General features: G+C 48.5%; 1 protein-coding gene across 1 annotated transcript in view; it reads left to right on the plus strand.

Moving 5' to 3' along the window:
• The window catches only part of EHMT2 (euchromatic histone lysine methyltransferase 2), a 56,088-nt gene that overhangs the window by 24,502 nt on the left and 16,945 nt on the right, over positions 1–14,641 (plus strand). The window contains exons 13-23 of the mRNA XM_015824326.1: positions 1,880–2,071; positions 2,318–2,400; positions 3,980–4,086; positions 5,460–5,582; positions 6,757–6,858; positions 6,965–7,069; positions 8,193–8,347; positions 9,195–9,362; positions 11,681–11,825; positions 12,493–12,570; positions 12,954–13,026. Coding sequence (XP_015679812.1) covers positions 1,880–2,071; positions 2,318–2,400; positions 3,980–4,086; positions 5,460–5,582; positions 6,757–6,858; positions 6,965–7,069; positions 8,193–8,347; positions 9,195–9,362; positions 11,681–11,825; positions 12,493–12,570; positions 12,954–13,026 — 1,331 coding nt within the window. The remainder of the gene's footprint in view (positions 1–1,879; positions 2,072–2,317; positions 2,401–3,979; positions 4,087–5,459; positions 5,583–6,756; positions 6,859–6,964; positions 7,070–8,192; positions 8,348–9,194; positions 9,363–11,680; positions 11,826–12,492; positions 12,571–12,953; positions 13,027–14,641) is intronic.

Here is a 14,641-nt window from a genome sequence, read left to right on the forward strand (position 1 = left end):
GGCAGGGCCATCTTGAGGTGTTTTTTTTTCTCTCACATTTTCCTGATTTTCTAGACTAAGTTCATGTTTTTTCTAATGGTTGCCACAAGGCCATTTCTGTATTCTTCCGTACATCATTGTGTTATTTGCAAAGGCAGCTGGTACAGCTTGTGATGACACAAAAAAAAGATGAACTGTGTATTGTCCCGACACAACGGAGTACACGAAGGTTAATATCGGGCACAAAGAAACAGAATGACACTGTGACCTGATCAGAGTTGCCTCTCTTTTATTGTTGCTTGCCTATTTACAAGAATTTTGCCAGACTGACTGCATTCTCTTGGGAACAGCTAGATACAGGCTTCAGAGATTTTAGGGCAGTGGTGGTGAACCTATGGCACGGGTGCCAGAGGCGGCACTCAGAGCCCTCTCTGTGGGCACATGCGCCGTCGCCCCAGTCCTAGGCCTTCAGCTGGGTTTTATAAAACCTTTTCGCTTTAGGCCTCTGCCACCATGTGCAAAAAAAAAGGTTCAATCAAAAAAAAAGGTTCAATCAAAAAAAAAAGGTTCAATCAATCAGTCAAAAAAAAAAAGGTTCAATCAATCAGTCAATTTCAACTTCTCGCGGGAAAAAAAAGATCTTGCAAAGTTGGAATTGATTGATTGAACTTTTTAGTCCCACCCAGTCTGCCGTTACCACAGCAGCCACGCCCACCCAATGGGCCACACCCACCCGGCACCCGATGATGCATAAGTGGGTTTTGTGTTGCAGTTTGGGCACTCAGTCTCTAAAAGGTTCGCCATCACTGTTTTAGGGGGAGATAGATATCTGTCACTTCCACGGCTGCAGGGATTCCAAGCTCACCCGCAGTCTCCTCACTCTTCACGCCCTAGCTCAGTGATGGCGAACCTTTTAGAGACCGAGTGCCCAAAAACTGACCCTGCCCCCGCTCCACCCCTGCCCTGCCCCCACCCCGCCCCCACCCCACCTACCCGCAGGGCCACTCATCGCCTCCAGGGCCCGCTGCAGATCGCCCAGCAGCGCCATGGCAGGCACGCCCTCTGCCCGCGCCCCGCAGCATCAACTGTGCGCAATGTGGCGTGAGGACAGAGTCTTGTCTACCACTCACCGCCTCCACGGCCTGCCACAGATACTCAGGCAGCCCAGCAGCGCTATGGCGGCCACACCCTCTGCCCACGCCCTGCAGCATCAACTGCATGATGGGGTGTGAGGGCAGAGTCTTGTCTACGCTGCCTGGCTGCCATGTCCTTGGCTGCGCTGCTCCGTGTGGGCCACGCTCGGGGGCGACTCTTCTCCAGGAGGGCTACTGGTGAGGAGGGGGGTCACGGGGGGAGGCGAGGCTGGGGCAACGGCATGTGTGCACAGGGAGAGGGCTCCGAATGCCGCCTCTGGCACCCGTGCCATAGGTTCGCCACCACTGCTCTAGCTGAAGAGTCCACCACCTACAGGTGGTCCTCGACGTACAACCATTCATTTAGTGACCGTTCAAAATACAACTGAAAGAAGTGACTTATGGCCGTTTTTTCCATATTTAGGACTGTTGCACCATCCCCATAGTCCCATGATCAAAATCCGGACTCTTGGCAATCGGCTCCTGTTGATGACGGTTGCAGTGTCCTGAGGTCACGTGATCCCCTTTCTGACAAGCAAAGTCAATGGGGGAAGCCAGATTCACTTAACAACCGTGTTACCAACGTAACAACTGCGACGACTCACTTAAAACGGTGGCGAGAAAAGTCGTAAAATGAGGCAAAACTCCCTTAACTGTCTCGCTTAACAGAAATAATTTGTTTGTGTTTGTAAGTCGTGGGCTACCTGTATTACGACATTGTGATTTCTTAACTTGGTACCTGACCGAGCTGTTTGGCCTTCCCTCAGTGCTCGGATGCGTGGGGGCTCAGGTGTTGAACACCCACCAGATGACACGGTGGGCTTCGGGGGCCCAAGTATTGATAGCGCAGGACCACGGCTGACTCTTCCTAACGGGGCTGTGCTTTCAGCACAAGGATTGCCACCAGGGGCTGGACGGGAGCAGCTAGAGCGAGCCCTGGTGGTACAGGAATCCGAAAGGTAAGCAAACCGATATTCTGGCCCTCTCTGGCTTGATATAATCATTAGCATTATTCCAGCAAACATTGGTTGTTTGATAGCAGGGGTCAGGCCTTGGCAACGAAGCAGGGTGTGAGAGCTCCTAATGGGTGCTGAGTGGCCATAATTTCCCCCTTCTGCCCTGTCTCTTGCCTTCCCACAGTTTGCCCTTTTCTCCAAATTTCATTTGCCTGACGCTCTTTGATTTCTCTCCTCTATCGCTCCCAGGCGCAAGAAGCTGCGATTCCATCCGCGTCAGCTCTACCTCTCCGTTAAGCAAGGGGAACTCCAGAAAGTGGTCCTGATGTTGTGTAAGTTATCCGTGGTCTACTTGCACCCACTTCCCTGCTGGAAATGTGGAATGAGGAGGCCAGTGATAGGAGAAGGGCACCCTATTGGGTACCACTATAGCAAGGCTTTTCAACCAGTGGTACGGGTACCACCTGTGGTACATTGGCACCTGGCAGTGGTACGCGACCATCTTAGAAAAGTGGTAGAAGGGGAGGGAAATGAGCTGAACCAATGTCAGCACCGCACAAGCCTGAGCAAAAGATGGCTGGAGCTGCAGGGCTGTCAGGCTCAGCGGAAGCACCAGGATCAGTGCCGCTTTCCAGCTGATCGGCGTTTCTTCGGGGCTGTCAGAAGCGCCGATCAGCTGGAATGTTGCAGCCTCTCCAGGGTTTTGTGATTTACATTCAGATGCTTGGCAACCGATTCATATTTATGATGGTCACAGTGTCCCAGGGTCATGTGAAGTGACCAAAACCTGCTGCAACCACCCAGCAGACGGGGGGAATAAAAACCAAACACCCCCCCTCCCCACCCCCACTGACAATCCTCAACAGAAATGCTCACAACAATGAAAACCTCGGACAGGAGGAAGAGCATTGCCGGGTGGGCAGGCAGGTGTCTTGCTCAGCTGTGGCTTGGGGGGGCACTTTTTTCAGTGCTATTGTAACTTCGAACAGTCACTAAACGAACTGTTGTAAGTCGAGGACTACCTGAACTTCATCACTTTTTTCCTTTTTGGGGGGGGGGGGGTCATCAAGTTTTTGACCCCTTGCTAGGCGACTGGTGGTACTCAGATACTGCCATATCCTAAAAGTGGTACAATGGGTGAAAAGGTTGAAAAGCCCTGGTGTAATTTATCCGTGGTCTACTTGCACCCACTTCCCTGCTGGAAAGGTGGAATGAGGAGGCCAGTGATAGGAGAAGGGCACCCTATTGGGTACCTCCATAGCAGTGTTTTTCAACCTTAGTAACTTTTAAGATGTCTGGACTTCAACTCCCAGAATTCCCGAGCCAGCCGTCAAGAGTTTGTGAAAGAGAGATTTCTTTCAGTGCCTCCTTATGGAGTTAAAATTTACCATTTTATTGTCATGAATCTAGCCCAGTGATGGCGAAACCTTTAGAGACCGAGTGCCCCAAAACTGCCCCACACCCCCTGCACTGCCCCCACTCCACCCCTACCCCACACCCACCCACCTGCAGGGCCACCCACCACCTCCACGGCCCGCCGCAGATTGCCCAGGTGGCCCAGCAGCGCCATGGCAGGCACGCCCTCCACCCGTGCCCAGCAGCAGCATCTGTTTGCGACAGAGCGCAAGAGCCGAGTCTTGTCCCCACTGCCCGGCTGCCATGTCCTTGGCTGCGTTGCTCCAGGCGGGCTGCGCCCGGGGGCGACTCTCCTCCAGGGGGACTGGTGGTGAGGAGGGGGCCACGGGGGGAGGTGGGGCTGGGGCAATGACACGTGTGCCCACAGAGAGGGCTCTGAGTGCCGCCTCTGGCACTCGTGCCATAGGTTCGCCACCACTGATCTAGCCAATCGGGGCAATCGTTTATTCTCTTTTCTTTTTCATTGCCACTCATCTTCTCTCTTTTTTTCCCCAGTAGACAGCTTGGACCCCAATTTCCAGACCGAACAGCAAAGCAAGCGTTTTCCACTGCATGCTGCAGCACAGAAGGGCTACATGGAAATCTGCCATGTTTTGCTGCAGGTGTGTGTGTGTGTGTGTGTGTGTGTGTGTGTGTGTGTGTATGAATAAACCTGGGCTCCACTGGGTTTCCTCTTTCCTTCATATGCCCTGGGTATGAGCAAGAAGTAAATAAGCATCCTTCATCAACTTTTCGAGTTGAAGTAGGTAAACTCCCCATTCAGTAGCTTAAAGATGGCAGGCAAAATTGAGAGTAAAAAGAAATAGATAGTATCTCCTTGGATCACGGGTGTCAAATTCGATTGCGTCACGGGACATATTGTGACGTTTTTTTGCCTTTGCAGAGCCGGGGCGGGTGTGGCCTGTGCGTGACGCATCCGGCCCACGGGTCGCCAGTTTGACACCCCTGCCTTAGATCATCACACCCTTTTTCCAGTTATGGTATTCTAATCTATAAAATACGCAGCACAGATTCGCTGCTTTTTGGAAATTCTGCAGCCCATCTTGAGTAAGGGCGGCTCAGATCCTCAGTAACCCACACGTAGATTTGAATATACGTATCTTTGCCCAGTGGCTACACAGCTGTGCCCGACAGGCACAATTTTACACTTGAAGGAGGCTTCTGAAAGAGGGAGGGATGAAAAGGTTAAAGAGGAAAATACACAGTTCTGGGTTTGCTGAGAGAGAGAGAGAAGAGCTGTTGACTTGTCAATATCTCAAAATACGGCTGTATTAAGCTGCTCTTAAGTCAGTTGGTTGAAATTGGCATAGGGTAGTCCTTGCTGAGCGACTGCAATTGTTCCAGTGGCTGACACAGTCACTAAGCAAACAGAGAGGGTGACAAAGATGCTGCAAAGATTGCTAGTAGTCCTACAGTCTGATTCAGATAAAAGTTCTCTTGTTTGGTGCCCTGTTTTGTTTTGTTTGGGGTTTTGGGGGTTTTTTTGTTGCCCCTTAAACAAGTGTTCTCTTCCTGAGTTACTTTTGTATGCAGCCCAGCCCTTTCCTAAAAAGGGCTAATTAACAAGCTCAGCTCTGAAACCTTAATTAGTTGATTAGAAGCCTCCTGGCAGTTTCCCAGCTGCTGCTGAATCTGGCCACACATTAATCAGTTCCGCATTGAAGGTTTTTGTTGTCCTAAATCAGGGCTCTTCAAACTCGGCCCTTTTATGACTCGTGGACTTCAACTCCCAGAATTCCTCAGCCAGCATGCCTGGCTGAGGAATTCTGGGAGTTGAAGTCCACGAGTCATAAATGAGCCAAGTTTGAAGACCCCTGTCCTAAATACCAGTGGCAAAACTACTTTTTCTTAACCTGGTAATTGCAAACTGTGGCTATCCGAGACAAGTCACTAAACCGGTACTACCTACCATGTATATCAGTTAAACATGTAAAGAAGTCAATTAGTAATAAATCATAAATATTCTCTCTGGCAGGCTGGAGCCAACATAAATACGGTGGACAAGTTGCGTCGGACCCCTTTAATGGAAGCGGTTGCAAACAACCACGTGGAGTTAGCCCATTACTTGGTCAAGAGGGGTGGTTGTGTGTACACGAAGGTCAGGAGATGAAAGAAATGATCTTTTGGTGGAAGGATTGCTGTGTGGAAGGGAGTGGGGTGGAGATATTTTATTTCTTAAAGGGAGTCGGTGTGGCATTTATTTTTTATTTTTTGCAACAGTCCTGTGCTTTTAATAGATATATACTGTATGACAAGTGTTATTTTGGTACACAACAGTTTCGTTTCTATGTGCCTTGCTGCTTTTAAAAGGGCGAGACTCTTCAAAATAATGTGTACCAAGGGCCTAATTGTAGCATTTCTTCACAACATGTGCTGTCTTTGAGAACAATCTTAGTTCAGTGGAGAAACAAATACCTGTGTTTAACCGGCTCAATTTGAAGTAATTTCTCCTCAGAAACTTGACATTCAACATCAGCAATGCTTTTTTTAAAAGAAATCTTTTTTTTAATGACAAAATAGTATTTAATCTTAAGAAATTTAAACCTAGAAACTAAGAAAGAAAAAGAAAAAAACTATCTGATATTTTATATTTATCTATAATCACTAGCTCACCACTGAAACTTCGATAATTGAAATCAGTGTTTCTCAATCTTTAAGACATGTGGACTGCAACTTGCAGAATTCTCCAGCCAGCATGGGAGTTGTAGTCCACACCTCTTAAAGTTGCCAAGATTGAGAAATACTGAAGTAAACAATTGAGTATATTATTGTAAGGTATCACAGGATTTCTGCCATAGTAACATATATATTGCTACATCCTTTGGTAGAAAATACCACCTTTTCCAAAACAGATCACACATTTCCAACAACCTTGATTAACAATGCTAGTTCCAGCTGGTTTAATAGAATAACTCAGTGACAGGGTTGAACCTTTATATTAAGCATGGTTTGTTTTAACCGTGGTTTGTTGAGCCTGTCAGAGTGGCCTGGGTTACACATAATACTAAGCCGTTGTGTACAAACCATATTGACTGAGTTTATAAAAGACCCTGATCTAAAGCCAAAAAAAAAAAAAAAAGAAATCACACAAAGCTTAGTGTAATGCATGAATCCAGAGTCTGAGGTCTCTTCTTATGGGACTAAAATTCAGGATTCCGTCGCTGTTTTGTGAGAATGAAAAAAGTAGGGAGGGAATCACTATGGGGAGAGGAAGTGCTTACATGTAACTTAAATTAATGCTGTTTCATTCTTCCCGATGTTACCGCCAAAAGGAGGATGATGGATCCACCTGTCTTCATCATGCTGCCAAGAATGGAAATGTGGAGATGGTCAGCTTGCTCCTTTCCACGGGACAGGTGGATGTCAATGCCCAGGTAAGTGGAGAGGCTGATTCCCCTTGGTTTCTGATCGTGGTTACCAGCTTCACCCAGTTCTCCCTGGGCCTTCACACATTGCTTGTTTTTCCTGTTCCTTGTTTAGGATAATGGAGGTTGGACCCCCATTATCTGGGCTGCCGAGCATAAGCACATTGAGGTGATCCGTATGTTGCTCACCCGAGGCGCTGACGTCACCTTGACTGACAATGTACGTGAGTTTGGGTTTCATGGGGAAAGCACCAGGCTTGTGAAATTGATATAAAACAGAAATGAGTGAGATTTGTTCCCGGGAGCCAGAACTGTAGCCTGAGAGGGCTGGGGGGAGAAAATCTCTGGCTGGATTTATCTGCATAACAGAATGGACAAGGTTGGTTAGTCCAGGGGTCTCCCACCTTGGCAACTTTAAGACTTGTGGACTTCAATTCCCAGAATTCCTCAGCCAGCCATGGTTGGTCCACAAGTCTTAAAAGTTGCCAAGATCGGAGATCCCTGGGTTAGGCCACCCCATTGCGGTTGGGCCCTTGCTTTAAAACAGGGGTGTCAAACTCAATTTCATTGAGGGCCACATCAGCATTGCGGTTGCCCTCAGGGGGCCGGGTGGGTGTGGCCAGAATGGGTGTGGCCTGCTGGGTGGGTGTGGATGGAGTGGGTGTGGCCTACTGGGTGGGTGTGGCCAGTTCTACATTGTTCGCGTCAAGGGTGCTTGTGGGGGCCAGGAGTGGGATAGATCTGAGGGTCTGGCAGAAGGGTGGGACCAGGGCAAGTGCCAAGGCATGGTCCACTGGAGGAGCCTCACTGTTCCTTTCAGGCCATGCAGGGGGGGTCTTAAGGAGCTAAGACTGAATGCGTTTCAGCATAGATGGCCACCACAAAATTGTAGATTGGCTCCCGGCTGACCTGGGCCAGGGCCAAGGCAGCGGGGGCCGTTCCCTCACTGTTTCCAGGATGGCTTCGCGGGCCACATGAAACCACTTCGTGGGCCGCATCCGGCTCCTGGGCCTTGTGTTTGACATGTGTGCTTTAAAAGGAAATCCTTGCAGTTAGGAAAGTTTAACACTGCTAAGGGGGAAGGTGGGTAAAAGGAGTCACATGGTAGACATGGCAGTGCCATTGAAGTCTCATGCAACACTGATGGACATTCAGGCTTTGGGCCTGCTAGTGAGGATGGCCATCTTGACTCTTGGGATCCCTCCTATGGCTACTGCTGAGAGTGATAGAAGAGAGCAGATCTGCAGATCTTTACGGTCCTCTACAAGGGAACATGCGGACGTTTGGACTCCCGGCCTGTTGCCTGTCACTTTTCTTTAACGCCTTCCTCTTCTTCCATCCAGGAAGAGAACATCTGTTTGCACTGGGCCTCTTTCACCGGAAGTGCGGAGATTGCTGAAGTCTTACTAAATGCCCAGTGTGATCTCCATGCGGTCAATTTCCACGGAGACACGCCTCTGCATATAGCTGCCCGGGAGAGCTACCACGATTGTGTCCTGTAAGCCAGGGCTTTTCAACCTTTTCACCCACTGTACCACTTTTAGGATATGGCAGTATCCGAGTACCACCAGTCACCTAGCAAGGTGTCAAAAACTTGATGACAAAAAAAAAAAAAAAGGAAAAAAGTGATAAAGTACAGGTAGTCCTCGACTTACAACAGTTCGCTTAGTGACTGTTCGAAGTTACAATGGCACTGAAAAAAGTGCCCCCCAAGCCACAACCGAGCAAGACACCTGCCTGCCCAACTGGCGGCGCTCTTCCTCCTGTCCGAGGTTTTCATTGTTGTGAGCATTTCTGTTGAGGATTGGCAGCGGGGGTGGGGTGGGGGGTGTTTGGTTTTTATCCCCCCCCCCGGTCTGCTGGGTGGTTGCAGCAGGTTTTGGTCACTTCACATGACCCTGGGACACTGTGACCATCATAAATATGAATCAGTTGCCAAGCATCTGAATGTAAATCACAAGACCCTGGAGATGCTGCAACATTCCAGCTAATCGGCGCTTCTTCTGGGCTCAGCAGAAGCACCAGCGCCAAGCTCCAGCTGAAGCCTGGCGTTGATCCTGGCGCTTCCGCTGAGCCCTGACAGCCCTGCAGCTCCAGCCATCTCTCGCTCAGGCTTGTGCGGTGCTGCCACCAGTTCAGCTCATTCCCCTCCCCCACTACCACTTTTCTAGGATGGTCGCATACCACCTGCCAGGTGCCAATGTACCACAGGTGGTACGCGTACCACTGGTTGAAAAACCCTGCTGTAAGCAACAGGCAGTTGAGAAGTTTCTGTTTTGGGATCCTACACTGCAAGACGGTGGGAGGCCTTTGCTCTAATCGACTACATCTTCTTCCTCGCACAGCTTGTTCCTGTCAAGGGGAGCCGACACTGAAATACGGAACAAGGAGGGGGATTTGCCGGTGGACCTGACCTTGGAAAACTCGGATGTTTGGTTCGCCCTTCAACTCAATCGCAAGATCCGCCAAGGCATCCTTAACCGTTCGATGCGCACGGAGCGCATCATCAGCAGGTAAGGTGGTCGGGTGGAACCCGATGTGTGCAATGCACGTCCGGCTAGGTTTCAGTTTCATTTTTCTAGGGCTTGTCATGTGTTCGGGCACGTGATTCCGGTAGGAGGGGGCTTCTGCTTTAGGGCAGGGCCAAGAGCTGCATAAAGCTTTACACGGAGCTTCAATAAGGAGATTATCATTTGGAGCAAGCGAAGAGGAGGCTCAGATGGAGTTTTTAAAAGTTAGGAAATAGTGCAGGTGCAGGCGGTCCTTGATTTGCAACCACTCATTTAGTGACCCTTCAAAGTTACAACAGCACTGAAAAAAAGTGATTTGTCACCGGTTTTTTTACACTTATTACCGTTGCGCCGTGCCCGTGGTTGATGTGATCAGAATTCGCATGCTTGGCAACTGACTCACATTTACGACGGGTGCAGTGTCCCAGAGTCGTGTCATCACCTTTTGAGATCTTCTGACAAACAAAGTCAATTTTGGAAGCCAAATTCACTTAACAACGGTGTTGCTAACTGAACAACGGCCGTGATTCACTTAACAAGAAAAGTCATAAAATGGGGCAATGACTGTCTCACTTAGCAACAGAAATTTGGGGCTCGATTGTGATCATAAGTCGAGGACTACCTGCATTTAAGACAATCAATTTAACAAAAAAAGTGGGAAATCTATCAAGTGGCACTTAGCAGCGGTGGAAGCACTTAAGCAAACAGATGCAGTTTATCAGGAGGGAGAGATGAACTGGATACCTGACATTTAACAGCGATGAAGCTTTGGATTTATTCTGCATAGCACCTGAGAGTAAGAAAAAAAAAACTGGGTGGAAGCTTAATGGAGGTAGTCTTCATTTAGCAAGCACAATTTGGATCAGCAGATCTGTTCAGTTAAGCGAAGCAGTACTTATAATTTTACTTCAGCTTTCCTCTACACACCTGTGAAGGTCATACTTGTGAGGGTTGGTTGCAAAATCACTGTTTCATTACTGTGGTAATTGCAAATGGTCACTAAATGAGGCAGTTGTTAAACAGGGACTACTAGTAGAGAGAGAGAGTGAAATGTGAACTAAGGAGGAATTTCCTGAGAGTAAGACCTGTTAAGCAATGGAAGCTTAAGCCCGTCTCTTGAAGCTCTGGGGACGCCATCTCTGTAGATAATAATAATAATAATAATAATAATAATAATAATAATAATAATAATAATAATAATAATAATAGTAGTAGTAGTAGTAGTAGTAGTAGTAGTAGTAGTAGTAGTAGTAGTAGTAGTAGTAGTAGTAGTGAAGTCATCTAGTCCAACCCCCTGCTCAGGCAGGAAACCCTATACCATTTCGGACAAATGGCTGTCCAGTCTCTTCTTAAAAACTTCCAGTGTTGGAGCCTTCACCGCTTCTGGAGGCAGGTTGTTCCACTGATTAATTGTTCTCACTGTCAGGAAGTTTCTCCTTAGTTCTAGGTTGCTTCTCTCCTTGATTAGTTTCCATCTGTTGCTTCTTGTCCTGCCTTCAGGTGCCTTGGAGAATAGCTTGACTCCCTCTTCTTTGTGGCAGCCCCTGAGATATTGGAACACTGCTATCATGTCCCCCCTCGTCCTTCTCTTCGTTAAACTAGACATTCCCAATTCCAGCAGCCGTTCCTTATATGCTTTAGCCTCCAGTCCCCTAATCATCTTTGTTGCTCTTCTCTGTACTCTTTCTAAAGTCTCAACATCTTTTTTACATCGCGGTGACCAAAACTGGATGCAGTATTCCAAGTGTGGCCTTACCAAGGCATTGTAAAGTGGTATTAACACTTCACGTGATCTTCATTCTATCCCTCTGTTAATGCAGCCTAGCACTGTTTTGGCCTTTTTGGCAGCTGCAACACACTGCTGGCTCATATTTAGGTGATTGTCCACTAGGACTCCGAGGTCCCTCTCACAGTTACTACTATTGAGCAAGGTGCCACCTATGCTGTACTTGTGCATTTGGTTTTTCTTGCCTAAATGTAGAACCTTGCTTTTTTCACCATTGAATTTCATTTTGTTCAAGAAAAGGTTGGGCAGCCATTTTGTCTGGAGGGTATGAGAATTCCTACACAAGGATTTGTTTTTCCTGGGGTACGCAATGGATAAAGAAAATACAGCACAATAAAGAGAATAGTCCGTGAGAAAGGAAAAATAAAATAAAACGACTGAGGCTTAGAGAATCCAGCAATCATCCTCTTTTAATGGAATATCATTTAGCAAGGTAGAAGTGGAAGCAAAAGCTGTCCAAACAGGGCGGGGTGCTTAAAAACTGCCACTGAAAAGTAGCCTCCATCTTAGGTTCTGCCTTCTTGTCTTTAACCAGGGATGTGGCTCGGGGCTACGAAAACGTGCCCATCCCCTGTGTCAACTCGGTGGATGATGAACCCTGCCCAGATGACTACAAGTACATCTCCGAAAACTGCGAGACCTCCACCATGAACATCGATCGCAATATCACCCACTTACAGGTATCCTTTCGATCCAACCCACGAGCAGCAGAGGGGGAAAGCAGAGAAGTCAAAAGTCAAGAAATACAGCCTGGCTCTGGACAGTTATTTTAGCCGATCGGGGTGGGGGGGGAGAGGGGACCACGGCATGGTGGGAGAGCAGATGCGTTGCGAGGCAAAAGGTCTCTGAGCTGACTCCGACCGTGTGTTCCCCCAAAATAAGACCATCGCCTGCCACATTAATGTAGTAAAATGAACAATTATTAGAATAATAATTGTCTGCATAACTGCAATAATGATGTGTCTGCATAATTGCTAGAATAATGATGTAATGCATAATCACTGGGAAAATTCACTGGGAAAGTTCTGTGTCAGTAATATGTGGCTAACCAAATGCGCTCTGCACATGGATACTTTGTATGTAGCAAAACGTTCCATTGTATGCCCGTGAGAAACGAACCAAATGTATTACAGTGTATTATCATGTGTAGTCCCTTTGTTCCTGAAAGAAGGGAAGTATAAAAACTGAAGTCTAATCCCGCCCTCCTTGTTCAGAATTGCCTAACTCTAATATGCCTCTGAACCTGCGCAATAAACCTCTCTGCTAAACCCCTCTGGAATTCGTAAGAGTTCTTTCGTTTTCCACAAGAAAACCTCCGTTTTTCACCTCTCTTCTTTACGTTGGCAGCATTGCACGTGCCAGGACGACTGTTCCTCCAGCAATTGTCTCTGTGGACAGCTTAGCATCCGCTGCTGGTATGACAAGGTGAGGTGGTGCCTTTGAGTGGGGCAGAAGAGCTGCTTAGCAAACTGGAAACCCTCAGACTGAGGATGTGCGGAAAAATCTACTTGGATGCATGTGAGAAATGTTACTCGGCTACAATCTGCCTTTGCTAACCCGCCTCCCTGGGTTTTTAAACACTTAATCATAATTTCTTATCAGGCACCTAAAGCAGCAGACACCTACCCCCATCCTTTAAGGCAGGGTGAGCTGAAAGAGAACATGACCGGGGTTTAGTAGGGCTCGAAGGTGCAAGTTTATCCTGAACTTGGGTCCAGGGGGGAAGGGGTAAAGATTAGGTCACGCTTGGCAATTTTTGAGGGGGAAAAAGTCTTGAGAAAATTCTTCTCTGACCTGTTGTCAAATAGACTTTACCCTATCCCAAAGGACGGACTCGTTCTCCCAACCTGATCTATGTCCGCTTTTCAACCAGTGGTACGGGTACCGCCTGTGGTACATTGGTACCTGGCAGGTGGTACGCGACCATCCTAGAAAAGTGGTAGCGGGGAGGGGAATGAGCTGAACCGGTGGCAGCACCGCACAAGCCTGAGCGAGAGATGGCTGGAACTGCAGGGCTGCCAGGGCTCAGTGGAAGTGCCAGGATCAGTGCCGCTTTCCACCTGATCAGTGCTTCTTTGGGAATGTCAGGGCTCAGCGGAAGTGCCAGGATCAGCGCCAGGCTCCAGCTGGAGCTCGGCGCTGATCCTGGCGCTTCTGCTGAGCCCAGGAGAAGCACCGATCAGCTGGAATGTTGCAGCCTCTCCAGGGTCTTGTGATTTACATTCAGATGCTTGGCAACTGATTCATATTTATGACGGTCACAGTGTCCCAGGGTCATGTGAAGTGACCAAAACCTGCTGCAACCACCCAGCAGACGGGGGGGAATAAAAACCAAACACCCCCCCACCCCACCCCGGCTGCCAATCCTCAACAGAAATGCTCACAATGAAAACCTCGGACAGGAGGAAGAGCGCCGCCGGGTGGGCAGGCAGGTGTCTTGCTTGGCTGTGGCTTGGGGGGCACTTTTTTCAGTGCCATTGTAACTTTAAACAGTCACTAAACGAACTGTTGTAACTTGAGGACTACCTGTACTTTATCATTTTTTTTCCTTTTTGGGGGGGTCATCAAGTTTTTGACACCTTGCTAGGCGACTCGTGGTACTCGGATGTTGCCATATCCTAAAAGTGGTACAATGGGTGAAAAGGTTGGAAAGCCCTGGACTAGATGACCTCCATGGTCCCTTCCAACTCTGTTATTCTGTTACTGCCTCTTCTAGAAGAGGTTTCTTTGTCTTCTCCTTGCTTTTCCTTATTCTTATGGAGATGCTTCCTGATATGCTGGACAGGGGACTTTGCTTCGTCCCCTCCCTCTTCAGAGAGAATAACAACGGTACAAGAAGTCCTCAATTTACGAGAATTCATTTGGTGACCACTCAGAGTTAACAACGGGACTGAAAAAGTGACTTATGACCATTTTTTACACCGTTACAGCATCTCCATGGTCACGTGATCCAAATTCAAATGCTTCGCAACTGTCTCATATTTTTGACGGTTGCAGCGTCCCGGGGTCATGTGATCCCCTTTTGGGACTTCCTGATAAGCCAAGTCAATGGGGAAGCCAGATTCACTTAACAACCGGGTTACTAATTTGACAACTGCAGCGATTCGCTTAGCAACTGTGGCGAGAAAGGTCGTAAAATGGGGCCAAACTCACTTAACAAATGTCTCGCTTAGCAACAGACATGTTGGGCTCCATTGTGGTCATAAGTGGTTCTCAACCTATGGGTCGTGACCCCATTTGGGGTCGATTGACCATTTCACGGGGGTCGCCAAGCAAGGCTGTCCGCCATTTTTTTCCCCCTTTTCCGGCGGGTGCCTTACCTCCCTTGGGCTGGGCCAGCTGGTGGTCGGCCTGCTCCGTCTCTGCCGCTTGCCAGCTACGCCTCGGCTGGCGCAGGGGGCGGAACCACGCATGCGCGGCGCTCCCGGGCAGGGAAAGTCCTCGACTTACGACCAGTTGGGTAGTCCTCGACTTACGACCGGTTTAGTCCTCGACT

Source organism: Protobothrops mucrosquamatus, unplaced genomic scaffold (genome assembly GCF_001527695.2).
Source record: "Protobothrops mucrosquamatus isolate PMUCROS unplaced genomic scaffold, P.Mucros_1.0 scaffold2204, whole genome shotgun sequence".
NCBI lineage: Eukaryota > Metazoa > Chordata > Lepidosauria > Squamata > Viperidae > Protobothrops > Protobothrops mucrosquamatus.